This window comes from Cervus elaphus, chromosome 15, assembly GCF_910594005.1.
Source record: "Cervus elaphus chromosome 15, mCerEla1.1, whole genome shotgun sequence".
NCBI lineage: Eukaryota > Metazoa > Chordata > Mammalia > Artiodactyla > Cervidae > Cervus > Cervus elaphus.
Genome location: NC_057829.1, coordinates 37,774,079 through 37,788,352, shown reverse-complemented (window position 1 = coordinate 37,788,352; position 14,274 = coordinate 37,774,079). Strand labels below are relative to the sequence as shown.

The 14,274-nt window shown below is 39.3% G+C and overlaps 1 protein-coding gene across 7 annotated transcripts in view; it reads right to left on the bottom strand.

The window, feature by feature from the left end:
- The window catches only part of NRG3 (neuregulin 3), a 1,171,842-nt gene that overhangs the window by 49,679 nt on the left and 1,107,889 nt on the right, over positions 1 to 14,274 (bottom strand). For all 7 annotated transcript variants that reach the window (XM_043926573.1, XM_043926575.1, XM_043926576.1 and 4 more), the window contains exon 5: positions 109 to 211. In XM_043926573.1, the coding sequence (XP_043782508.1) occupies positions 109 to 211 (103 nt within the window). The remainder of the gene's footprint in view (positions 1 to 108; positions 212 to 14,274) is intronic.

The following is a 14,274-nucleotide window of genomic DNA, read 5'->3' as shown; positions in this document are numbered from 1 at the left end:
CCATTTGCACAAAATCCTTCTGCCTAGAGTTCAGACTGAGAACTTAAAGAAAGACAAAGTGCTTCCTCTGAGAAGTAACCTTTTAACACTTGAGAGAAATGGTCTTACTTGCTTTTGAAGTAGAACGCTGCACAGAACATGCCCACGATGACAATTCCAAAGATGATACATGAAATTGACAGCACCTGCCTTTGATAAACTTCTTCACTCTCTGTGAATTCAAAAAAGAGAATTAGAACGGAAGTTAGCATGGCTCAGCAGACACAATCTCCATCCTTGTATTTTTGAGCTGGTAGGAGCCTTTCAAAGCCAAGTTTTTTTGTTCCTATCATCAATTGGAAAGCATGAGAACATTACTACAATCCAGTGTCTTTGCAATGGTCTACAGGACAGCTGTTATTTTTTTGTATCTGCATGGCTAAATAGAACTCATATATGAATATCACAATTATGAATCTTATCAAAAGAATTTTCATGACTTTAAGCCATGCTGGGAGCATACATTTAAACATGATGGTGGGGTCCCAAATAATCTGCTATCAGAAACTTCCTATTCCAGTGATGACTTCCAATTTATGTGGTACTGATGACACTGTGTTTTCTGATTTGGTCCCTGGTTGTCAGTCTCCCATTCATCCACCCACTACCACGACTGACATCATGAATGAAAAAAGACTTCAATGTACATGTGAATATTACTCAGTCATCCTGTAACCTCCTCAGACCAATAATCTGGCAAAATAACCTCAACCTCTTCTACCAAGGTTATATCTTAGAGTTTCTTAATACAAAAAATAAGAATTCAAAAACAAATCATTTCAATTTTTGGACATTAACATTTAAACTTCTAAGCACACTTTCTGAAACATGTCTACTGAAACAGTTCTTCCATCATCAAGACCTTTCATCCATTGGTCTCAAAACTTTCTGTTAATTATCCTCCTCTTGTCTTCATTAATCTCTTTACATGGTTCAGAGACTATGGTCTATTTACCTTCCTTCCTTCTTTCTCCCTCCCTCTCTCTCTTTCATCTTTCCTCCTTTCCTTTCTTCTTCCTTTCAGTATTCCTCCCTCCCCCTTCCCTCCTCCCTTCTTTCTTTTTTCCCTTCCATCCATCCATTCATCATGCACTGTATCTTCTCTTTGGATATGACTGTACATTTTAAAGTTTTTTTTTTTTTTTTTTTTTGCTGTTGTTCCTTCAGTAGTCTATGAGGAAACAAAGTATTACAAGAACTATTCTCTCTTCTCTCCCTTCTTAGGCTTTATTTCCATTTTTAATGTCTTTATTCAGACAGGAGCATCAAAAAAAAAAAAGAAAGCAAACCTAAGAGACTTAAGAGAATATTACAATATACACATTTTTGAATAAATGAAAAGGGGCAATTATGTGGCCCTGGCAAGACTTGGTTGACAATTAAATTTGGAAAGATTCAAATTAAAGAGAAAAAAAGTATGTCATTGAGACCTTGTTTGGACATATACCATCTTAAAGAATGTCATCCTTTTCACCCCCACATTTGTAAGCTCATTAAATCTTCCAAGTGAACTTGGGAACAAGTAAGTAGATCTACCAACTTATAAAGAATTCAATTTCACTAAATTGCTTTGAGGTGATGACTCTAATGGAATAGGTATGACTTACAGATAATAATCTACTCCACCTTGTTTCTGCCAATAAAAAGAACTATGAAAATGGTGGCTAATAGTACCTATTAAAACAAAAGAGGTATGACTGTGTTCACTACAAGAGTGATTTCTTCATAAAATCAACAGGGTGTTTTTGTTCATTTTTTGAATCTAGTCAAATATAGCTTGGGGAAATGCACAAAATCAATTCTGAGTTTAAATCAAGAGTGAAATTAAAACTCCAAAGACTGTGAGTGGATTTATAGGCCCAGATGGAGTTGCAGCGCTGCACTCTCAATGCCTTCGGTTCCGAGTGCTACACAAGAACCAGCCTGGGGAGGGGCAGGAAGCAAGGGATTGGGAGTCTGGTAATTTTTGCACTTGACTTTCATTTTAGCCACCTGTAATATGAGTAACAAAAGATAAATTACTTTACCTTTATAAATTTTAATTTCTATCTAAATAAAGGCAGTGATATAAAATGCTGACTATAATAAATGTTGTAACAGGGAAGTATATAATCTGACAAAAGATATAATGTGGAAAATTGACCTATTCGCAGAGTCCAGAGATCAGAGATTTTAAATATAAAACAGGATCCAATTAGGCAAGAGCAATGGGGATGGGCACAGTGGTCCAGGAAGAGAAGACAGTTTGTGCAAAGGCCCTTTGGTAGGATATAAACTGGCAGGTTCAGGAATCTGGAAGGTTTTTACTCTACCACTGGGCCTTTGCAAAAGTTATTTTCTATTCCCCACCAGCTTAGCTTCCCAGTTGGTGCCAGTGATAATGAATCTACCTGCCAATGCAGGCAACACAAGGGACACAGGTTTGATCCCTGGTTTGGGAAGATGCCCAGAGGAGGAAATGGCAACCTACTCCAGTGTTTTTGCATGGAGAATTCCATGGACAGAGGAGCCGGTGGGCTACAGTGCATGGGGTCACAGAGTCAGAGACAACTGAGCACGTATGTATACGTTGGACACACCAGCTTAGCGAGCAACACGGAGACAACAGGAGCGTGGTGTACAATGAGCGTGTCTTTACAACAGCAGAAAGGTACTGAAAAGTTCGAAAGAGGAGAGTGATGTGATAATATTTACATTTATTTTTTTTTCTGCAATTTACGGAAAAGGTTAGGAAGGGTAAAGTAAATGCAGAGTCCTGTTAGAAGGCTATTATATCAGCTTAGACATGATGGATACTTCTATGATAACAGTAACAACCATGATGAGCAATTAAAAAAAAAAAAGATGAAAAGCAGTTAAGTTGAAAAGACTTAATGGACCAGACAATGCTACTCTTAACGAAGATGGAGTATATCAGAGAGGAATCAGACTTGTAAAGAAAGATATCAAATTCAGTGTTGGACTTATGCATGTATGTGTTAGTCAATCAGTCATGTTTAATGCTTTTCAACCCCATGGACTATGGCCCACCAGGCTTCTCTCTTCATGGGATTTTCCAGACAAGAATACTGGAGTGGGTTGCCATGTCCTTCTCCAGGGGATCTTCCCAACCCAGGGATCAAATCCGGATATCCTGAATTGCAGGCAGATTCTTTACCGTCTGGGGAAGCCCAGTGTTGGACTTGGTGAGTTTTAAAAACCTATAACATATCCAAGTAGAGGTGTAAGGTAGACATTTAAATATACAGACTTGAATTAAGATAAAAGGACAGAGTTCCAGATATAAATGTTTGGGGTTATGTATATACTTAAACCAAGTGTGTTGACAAGACAGCCCCAGGAGAAAATATAGAGTGGTAAGGGAAGAATGTCTAAGATAGAGCTTTGAGAGACTCAAAAATTTCATGGAAGAGCAGATGAGGATGCTGCAGAGCAGATATAAAAACAGATCAGCCAACCAGGAAAGGAAAAAAAGAAAGAAAACGCATAACAATAAAATATGACAATATCATAGAAGAAAACACATGGAGTTTTTGTAGAAGAATAGGCTATTGAATGTTTCTGAAAGGTCAAATAAAATATGGTCCTTTAATTCAGTGACATAGAGGTTACTGGAGAATGTGCATGAGCAATTTGATGGAATCACGAGAGCAGCCCACACAACTCCCTGGGATCTCTGTCATGCTCTCCCACATACTCTAAGGCAAATGCTCTTTTTTCAAACCTACCCCATGTTCTATCACTTAGCCTGGATTGACAGTCTAAAATTCTAGCCTGACTCTAGAAAGCAGAGAATGCCTTATTTATAATGAGGCTACTATTACCTTCACTGTATAAAAGTTGTGAGAATTGAGTGAATTAAAATATACTGAGCATTGCAGTGCCTAACTTGGAATAATCATTAAGTATTAAACAGAATCATATGAAATTGCCATGGGGCGGGCAAAAAATGGCTGGACATTGACCATTTAATTTGGCTCCATCTAATATATGGTAACTTACTATTCTAGGGAACATCAACATTTTTGCATTTCATTGATGCAAACAGTTTATGAAGTCATTTTTGAGGGCAAAAACCAATCTCTCATTTGACAGGAATTAGTAAAGGTTATTTGCATTGTCTCCCAACTCTGTACCTTTTCCTCTTCTGTTGTACACAGGACTCGCTCTTCTCTGTTTTTGTATGATCATATCTCATATTATCAAGATGGAAACAGAGAGGGTAGTAACGTTATGGTGAGTTTTCAGAAACTGACACTGGACCAGCGAAGAAAATCCTTTAGGCAGGCAGCCTACCCCAAAACTCTGAAAAACACCATGCTGCCGTGTGCTGATCCCACTCTTCTCTTGAACCCACCTCACTCAGGAAGCAGTGTGGCTGACTGATGTGAACCCCTCCATTTAAACACCAGCTACACCTGTTCTTATCTTCTTTCATCTATTGTCTTTATCAACAATGGGGAAAATACCACACACTTCACATATTTGTTCAACATGTACTTTATGTGTGTGTATGCCAGTTGTGTCCGATTCTTTGTGACCCCATGGCCAGTAACCTGTCAGGGTCATCTGTACATGGGACTTCTCCAGGCAAGAAATACTGGAGTTGCCTTTCCTCCCCTAGGGGATCTTCCTGACCCAGGATCGAACTCATCTGTCTTGTGTCTCCTGTGTTGGCAGACAGATTCTTTACCACTGAGCCACCTGGGAAGCCAGGAAGACACAAAGGGTCTGAATGGCATGTAATGGACACATAAAATGCCAGTTTCCTTCCTTTCACCCTTTTCTCCTGAAGTCAGCACTGAAGCAAACAAAACAAAACAACTGCTTTCAAAAGACTCTATCTGTCTTATGCAAGACTCACCTTACCCACAGGCAGTCAATGATTTGCTGTCTTGGGTTCTCTCTCCCTGTGCTCTGAGATGTATACTGAAGGAATTTATTTTTGTCATATTCTTTACTCATGGTTCCTTTTAATTTTACTTGTAATTGAATTTTTCCACTAGTAATTTTGAATTTCCTAGCCAGAGACGGTCCCATCACTTCATGGCAAATAGATGGGAAAACACTGGAAACAATGACAGACTTTATTTTCTTGGGCTCCGAAATCACTGCAGATGGTTTCTGCCGCCACAAAATCAAAAAACGCTTGTTCCTTGGAAGAAAAGCTATGACAAACCTAGATAGCATATTAAAAAGCAGAGACATTACTTTGCAGACAGAGGTCCATAGAGTCTAAGCTATGGTTTTTTCAGTAGTCATGTATGGATGTGAGAGTTGACCATAAAGAAGGCTGAGGGCCAAAGAACTGATGCTTTTAAACTATGATCTTGGAGAAGACTCTTGACAGTATTTTGGGTTGCTAGGAGAGCAAACCAGTCAATCCTAAAGGAAATCAACCCTGAATATTCATTGTAAGGACTGATGCTGAAGCTGAAGCTCCAATATGTTGGCCACCTGATGCAAAGAGCTGACACATTAGAAAAGACCCTGATGCTGGGAAAGATTGAAGGCAGGAGGAGAAGGGGATGACAGAGGATGAGATGGTTGGATGGCATCACTGATTCAATGGACATGAGTTTAAGCAAGCTCTGGGAGACGGTGAAGGACAGGCAAGCCTGGCATGCTGCAGTCCACGGGGTTGCAGAGTCAGACCTGACTGAGCAACTGAGTAGCAACAACAACCCTGATATTTTAGCAGATGAAATGCAAGCGCTCCTCCTTGGAGAAGGGTTACATCTTTTGCATTCTCCCCCATACTGACTCTTTGAGAAGGAAAGAGTGCTCCTGATCCCTAGAGACCCAGGATCCTTGGAAAAACTGTGGGTACAGCACTGGTTGCTAAACCACGAGACAGCTCACAGCTTAGGTCCTAAAGGGCGAGGCTGCTTTTGGAAGCTGTAGCAGTCTTTAGCATACTAAAAATCTCTCTGTGAATCCTTGTTAAGCTCTACTACATTAAAAAAAAAAAAAAAAAAAAGATGCCCTAAGAAAATCATAGCCTCAGTTTTTATATAGCATTTCCTTCTGGATAGCTTGATATTAAGGATAGAAGTGTGGGTGACAGCACCCCTGTATCTGTGAAGGAATGGGACATGTTCTACAAGGCAGCCCCACTTCCCTTCCAAGTATGGAGCCTTGGGATCCCACTCTCTCTTGGGGATCTTTCCTTTGTGCCACCAGTTTTACTTAAGTCTGTAAGAGACAAAACTCAAGCATGATTTCCTGATATGAATTGGCATCCAAGTAATGTGAAGCTTAAACCTGGACACACACACACACATACACACCTGTAAGCTTGTAAGTCATATATAGGAGCAAAAGCTTTTCTCTACACCACCTCATAGTCATTATATGCAAATAAGATCCTTTTTGATGCCACCAGTAGGCATCAAATGAAAGCATAATTGCTCTGATAGTGCATTATAAAAGTCAACCTATCAATATCACCAGGGTTCTGTCTTATTCAGGTATTCATTATCAGAAGCCCTGAAGATAAATGCCTACACAGAGAAACAAAAGTCAGTATAAGACAACAAATTCACTAATGATCTCACCATTTATGAAATTATCTTCATTCTAGTTTTTCTCCCTGCCTAATTCTAGCATTTATTTCTATTCATTAAGTCAACCTCATAATCAGGCTAGGTCAGTCTCTCCCTGATTGTAAGCCTCTGAAATTTTGTCCTCATTTAAACTGGATTAAGCTTAAGTGATTTACTGCAGTTTTAATTATTCTTGGAACAAGAGAGCCTCTTCCCAATTTTGTTCTTAAATAACAACAAATGCTGGGGATATATTAAAATATTAGGAGCTTACAAGGAAATGCAAATGGACCATGATAGGGAAAGAGAATGAAAGGAAAGAGCATATTTAGAATGTTAGAAACTGTGATTTTCCCTTTTCAACTTGAAGACAAAAATGACCAAATGTCAAAGGGTCTGATTACTGCACTGTTAAAGAAAAAAAATTTCATTAAGGTGAAAGAGGTTCTGAAGGCAAATGAAATGGGTGCTCACCTTGAGATCAATGAGATTAAACACACTGGCAGAGAGGAACACTGATAGAGTAAGTGATGAGAATATTGGCAAGACAGAACAAGTGACCTAGCCTCACTGCAATGATCTCCAAGAATGTTGCTTGGGGGATATCTAGCTCAAGCATCTGAATACAGAGATGCTGAGATGACCAGGAAGTACTGAAAAGTTCCATATATTTAGCATGGTGCTATTTCTACCTGGAAGCCCCTTTCTCCTCCCAACTTGCAGAACTCCTACTATTATGGGTGATTCATGTCCCCCAAAAGATCCATGAAGTTCTAACCCCAATACCTATAACTATGAACTTCTTTGCAAATAGGGTTTTTGCAGATGATCAAGTTGAGGTCATTAGGATGTACCCTAACCCAACATTGCTGCGTCTTCATCAAAGAGAGACATTTGGACACAGACATACAAGCACAAGGAGAATGTCACATGAAGATGGAAGCAGAGTTGGAGACGATGCCGCCACAAGCCGAGGATAACCATTACCAGGAAACCCCCAGAAGGCAGGAGACAGGCAGGAAAGATGCTTCCTCACAGCCTTAAGAAAGAGCAAACCCCACCTACACCTTGATCTTGGACTTTCAGCCTCCAGAGCTGCGAGACAATACATTTCTCTTTGACCATCAATTTGTGATACTTTTTTATGGACAATCCCAGCAAACTAATATAGCCACTAATTCATGAATATTATTGCAATAAATACTATACAGTGTAAATACTGTCAGATCTGAAAACTCCTCAAGTGCCCATGTGCACCCATTTCGCATCTTTTCCTAACCGCCCTGCCTTGTGCCTAAGATGCACATATTGGTTCTCCTGCAGCCCAGTCTGCATGCATGCATGCTAAGTTGCTGCAGTCATGTCCGACTCTTTGTGACCCTATGGGCTTTAGCCCACCAGGCCCCTCTGTCCACGGGATTCTTCAGGCAAGAATACTGGAGTGGGTTGCCATTCCCTTCTCCAGCGGATCTTCCTGACCCAGGGATTGAAACTCGGTCTCCTGAGGCTTCTGCATTATAGGCAGAATCTTTATCATTGAGCTACCAGGGAAGCTCCTGGCCCAGTCTGAGAGGTCCACAAAGGCAAGGGCATCTTCATTACTGGACTCAACTTGGCTTGTGCTTGTTCTGTACAAGGGAGGGTACTCAGTAGGCTTTTTTTGAACTCATCAGCTTCTGGTTTGCATGTCTAATGACATTGTGCTGGTTAAGCCCTCTGCCTGGTAGGGTAATAAAAAGAGGCAATATTTTCTTGGGAGGATCCTCAGGGATTTATTCTATTGCTCTTTGTTATTCCACTGTGGAAAGGCATCATTTAAAATATTTTGGAAACATAATTACTTCATGATAAAATGCTAATGTTCAAAATTATGTTTTATCTTATTTCCATATAATGTGCTTTGAGATGTGCATTATACATAAAATTTGATATTTAAGGAGAAATAACAGTTTAAAATTATAAACACATTTACTCTCAACCTGTAATTTCCTTTTCTTCCCCCACACTCCCCACTAAATATAAACCTTCCCTATAACAATCCCTTATCTCTCTCCTTCCTTTCCCAAACAGTGTAGCTCTGACTGACTATAGATAAGTGAATACTATAAAACACCTGAGGAAAACAAAATGAAAAGCCCTGGGTCTTCTCATTGGTGTATTTAACATGCACTGGCTTTCCAAGTGCTATTTCTCCCACAAATAAATTTAAGTAAAAACAAACTGAATCAAAATAAATCTATTGGTAAGTTTTCAATACCAGACTGGGTTGCCATATCCTTCTCCAGAGGATCTTCCTGACCTGAGGGATTGAACCCATAGCTCCTGCGTCGGCAGGTGGATACTTTGCCATAGAGATATCAGGACAAAGGAGCCTCGCTGGTTACAGTCCATGGGGGTTACAAAAGAGTCGGACATGACTTAGTTACTAAACAATAGTAACAAAGAGCTTTCAATGCTAACATAAAACCAGTCTCTTACTTCTGGCTTCACTGTTAAAAGATCCGAGAACTTCATTTCCCCTAAACCTGTGATAACTGTCCTCCAATCCATACCCTTAACCCCAGTTTTGTCTTGTAGGATTCACTGTTCATTGGCAAAGTCACATTCTAAGAGCAAGACATGTGACATGTGACTTGGAATGATAACATGCTATTTTCATGAAAATGGGAAGAATCTGGCCTAGAGATTTATAGGAATTTTAACTGTTTGACCTGTTTTGATAGAATAAGAAATCTAATTCACTAAATTCATTTCAATCTTGCTTCACAGAACACTCAGGCCCAAAGTAACACCCAACACCCCCCAGTCTGGTTTAATTGATCTCCATGTCCCTCAGCTAGGCAAGATGTTAAAGGAATCTAACTCCTATTGCTTTAAGTATTAGGGGTGACCTGGCATGATCTAAAACATCATCGGCAAAGTCAGCTGTACAAACAGCTTATAGATCATGCCAGGTCACTACTAATAGTTAAGGCAATAGGAGTTAGATCCCTTTAATTTACATCTTACAATCATAATGAAGACAGTATCATTCAACATGGAATAGCCATAAAAATATTAGTAAAATGGCCATCAGCAGATGAATGAACAAAGAAGATATATATATATATGTGTGTGTGTGTATATATATATGTATATATATATATGTATATAGTGAAAGCTATGGTTTTTCCAGTAATCAGGAATGGATGTGGGTGTTGGACCATAAAGAAGGCTGAGTGCCAAAGAATTGATGCTTTTAGACTATAATGGAGAAGACTCTTGAGAGTCCCTTGGATTGCTGGGAGATCAAGCCAGTCAATTCTAAAGGAAATCAATCCTGAATATTCACTGGAAGGATCAATGCTGATGCTGAAACTCCAACACTTTGACCACCTGAAGTGAAGAGCCGACTCATTAGAAAAGATCTTGATGCTGGGAAAGATGGAAGACAGGAGAAGAAAGAGACAACAGAGGACAAGATAGCTGGATGACAATACTGACTCAATGGCCATGAGTTTGAGCAAGCTCTGGGAGGTGGTGAAGGACAGGAAAGCCTGGAGTGCTGCAGTCCATGGGGTGGCAACCAGTCAGACATGACTGAGCAACTGAACAAAAAAATAAACACACACACACACATAGACACACAGAGAGGAATATTACTCAGTCATAAAAATGAAATAACACCATTTGCAGCAACATGGATGGACCTAGAGATTACCATATTAAGTGAAGTTAGTAATACAGAGAAAGACAAATACCATTTATCACTTACATGTGGATGCTAAAAAAAAAAAAAAGATACAAATGAACTTATTTACAAAACAGAAACAGACTTACAGACATAGAAAACAAGCTTATGGTTACCAAAGGGGATAACAGGGGCTAGGAGAGAAATTAAGAGTTTGAGATTAGCATATACAGATCACTATATATAAAATAGATAAACAACAATGACCTACTGTATAGCACAGGGAACTATACTCAATATCTTATAATAACCTATAATGGAAAAGAATCTGAAACAGAATGTATATGTACGTGTGTGTGTATATATATATTCTTTATATATACATATAACCAAATCACTTTTCTGTTCACCTAAAACTAGCACAACATTGTAAATTGACTATACTTCAGTAAAATAAATAAAAAGTTCACAAGTTCTGATGTCAGAAAGACTTGGGTCAAGTGATCCTTTTGTTATTACCAGATATGACTTTTGAGTCTCATCTCTTTTACCTAAACAAAGGGCAGTAGAGTCATTATTGATAAGCAATAATCTTAAACTGTAGTTATCCATTTCTATCTTTCTCAGATAAGTTAAAAGAAGGAAAATGTCATCTGGCAGTGATATCAACAAGAGCTTGGTGACAAGTTTATCTCAGCAGGGAGTGAGCTATGGAATCCAAGAAGAAAACAGGGTTAGTATAGAGAGGTAAGTACAGTAAAGGTTCAACAGAGACTAAAGTGATAGAGGATTCTTGTAAAGAATCTCTGGAAGATATATCCAGAAGTGAGATAAACCACACGTGACTCATAAGGGAAGTGATTCAAGCATCCAGCTATAACTGAACTGAATAGATTTTAAGGTCTCTGGAAAACTCTTAAGTCACTATGGTACTTATATATTACATAATCGTTAAGAAAAATATGTGGAAAATTCAGGTCTACTCTGTCCTGGTCATATCACAGCAGTTGTTCTTATAACATTGGTTGTGTCCAGACTGCTACAGAGTCTGCTGTCTTCCCACATGCCCATTTGTGTTTAGAGAGAAAACTCTCTTTTGGTTTGTCCTGCAGTCCATGGTTTTTTAAAGATAAATAAGGTAGATTTCTACAAATCCTCTATCTAGCTAAGTAGATGGGCATATGAAAATAAATATGAAACATTGTGATAAATGTTTCAGAGATATGAACAGAGTGATGTCAGCAAGTTGAGTAGTCCATACTACCAAAGGCAAGCTACAGATTCAATGCAATCCCTATCAAGATTCCAATGGCATTTTTTATTTTTTAACAGAAAATAGAAAAACAATCCTAAAATTCTATGGAAACACAAGAGACCTTGCATAGCCAAAGCAGTCCTGAGAAAGAAGAATGGAGCTGGAGGCATCACATTTTCTGATTTCAAACTATACTGCAAAGCTATAGTAGTCAAAACATACGATATTGCCATGAAAATAGACTCATAGCCTGATGCAACAAAATAATCTGCTTGTGTATGAGACTGAGAAAGTGCCAATAAAGAATCCAGAGAAGATATTAGGAAGAGTTGCCTGAGTGATTCCAAGGGAAGAACACCACACTTCTTTCTACTTGTGACAATCTCGAAGCAATGTAAGAAAACTAGTGTGCTTGTGACATGGTAGATACTTTCTCCCAAAGGGAAAGATACAAAAAGTGGGCATAGCTTTATTCACATTGTCTATAGGACTTGACTACAGCGTGTGAGACCCCAGCACTGAGTAGAAGTGCTTTACTCCCTGGATAACAGGGTCATGAAGTTTCTCACCTTGCTCAGCTTTCAAGAAACAATCATTTACTGTCTATTTTTCTTCCTTCTGGATCAGCCTCTTCACCAAGGCTCACAATATCTCTAGCTCAGTGACCTTCTTTCTCCTGAAACTGTGAGTAGCAGAGTCATACTTTTCCCATTTAGAGGATGTGATTTGCTCGCTTAGAGATCATGGGTCTCAGGTAGTGTCAGACCCTCAAACTTGAGCTCCCTGGACAGAAACAGCCAGTGTTTTCTGCATCTTCTGATCCTATTCAGTTTGATTCTGGCCACAGACAGAGGGCTGCATTGCCAGAGGTGGAAAGGACAACCATGTTCTTTATCACACACACACACACACACACACACACACACACACACATACACTCCTCTAGTTCAGGGTGATGGCAAACCCAGTTACGAGGTCTACATACTCAAAAAGATGCCAATATCCAAATCAAGAATGCATTCAACTGAACAGCCCAAACCCAAGTGGCCCAGTGATTAAAAAAATAAATAAATAAAATCTGCCTGTCAATATAGGAGATACAGGTTCAGTCCCTCACTTGGGAATATCAGCTGCAGAAGGAAATGGCAACTCACTCCAGTATTCTTCCCTGGAAAATTCCATGGACAGAGGAGCCTGGCAGGATACAGTCCATGGGGTTTCAAAGAGTCAGAACAACAATGACAACAAGAGCAGAACATCATGGCATCAAGACCACTGTTCACATACCTTGCTTATATTTACAAAAAGAATAAAAACAGACAATCATTTTATCCAATTAAACAGAGGTTACCCAATTTCCATTGTTATTGTTGCTAGACACATTTAGAAGCTAAAATTATACAGAAGATGGAAAACAACTCAAGTAATTGTCACTGCCCAAAAAAGTTTCTGAAATAATTTTCAAGAGGCTATCATACCTATACTTAGGGTCTGATTCATATTCACATAAACATACTTAATTGCTTATTTCATTAAGCGGAATTTAATAACATATGCACTCCTTTCCAGAAAAGGTGGTCCCTCTAGAGTAGAGATAATGGGGGAACCGCAGAATGGTGGGGGTAGAAATATAGCAAGACTGACCTCAAGACTATCCTCCAGTGAAAACAAGGGGACTATGAAATAGGGTATGTAGAAGTGAAGCCAGAATTACAAGGCAAGAAAGCAGACCTACTAAATCATCAATTCTGAGCAGCCACTACAGAGGAAATAACAAGGTCCTGGCCACAGAATGACAATGATGGGGGAAGGGGTAGGTGAAGGAATGAAGAGAAGTAGATGGAACCTGAAATGCTCCTTCAGGGGGTTGAGGGACATCCTTGTGGTCCTGCTCATGGACAGTGGGGAGCTAAGATTGTAATCTGATAGAGGCAAACGTCCAGCTATGATCCTGTAAATGAAGTAAGTCGAAGTGTTAGTTCCACCAGTTGTGTCCAACTCTTTTTGATCCCGTGGATTGTAGCCTGCCAGGCTCCTCTGTCCATGGGATTCTCCAGGCAAGAATATTGGAGTGGGTAGCCATTTCCTTCTCCAGGGGATCTTCCCAACCTAGGAATCAAACCCAGGTCTCCTGCATATGATCCTATAGGCAGGATTAAAAGGGAGACTCTTTATCTTCATTTTAAAGATGAGGAAACTGAGGTTCAAAGAGGTTAATGTAATAACGTAAGAGTAACAGACCTGGGTCCCAAACTCATCCTCCCATTTCAGATAGGCATATATCCTTTGCTTTTTTTCACATCTCCCCTTTCCCTACTCTTGTGTATTCTTCCTGTACCAAGGGCTGACTGAACAAGACTGCCATGCAAACTAAAACTAAGCAAAAACAGAAACCAAATATTTTATTTAGGAAAAAAAGAAAAAAAATAAACACCTAAGGTAGTCTAGGCTTGCAAGAAGCTCAAAATCAAACTGAAGAGACAATGTACATTTAAAAATCCAATAAAACAAGTTTCAAAAGAGAAATGGAAGCTGGGATGTAAACTGAGAAGACAAGAACTGCTACTTTTTAATATTGAATGATCCTGTGGCAGGCACTCTGAGGAACACCTAATTAGCTTCTTTTTGGCCCATGTTTGAAGGTCTGGAGATCTCAAGACACCTTTTCAAAGCTATACAGTTAGAAGGTGAAAACTAGAATCAAGAACCCAACCCAATTGTGTCTGGCTCTAAAGTTCAAGCATGTCTTGCTTCATTATCTGCTT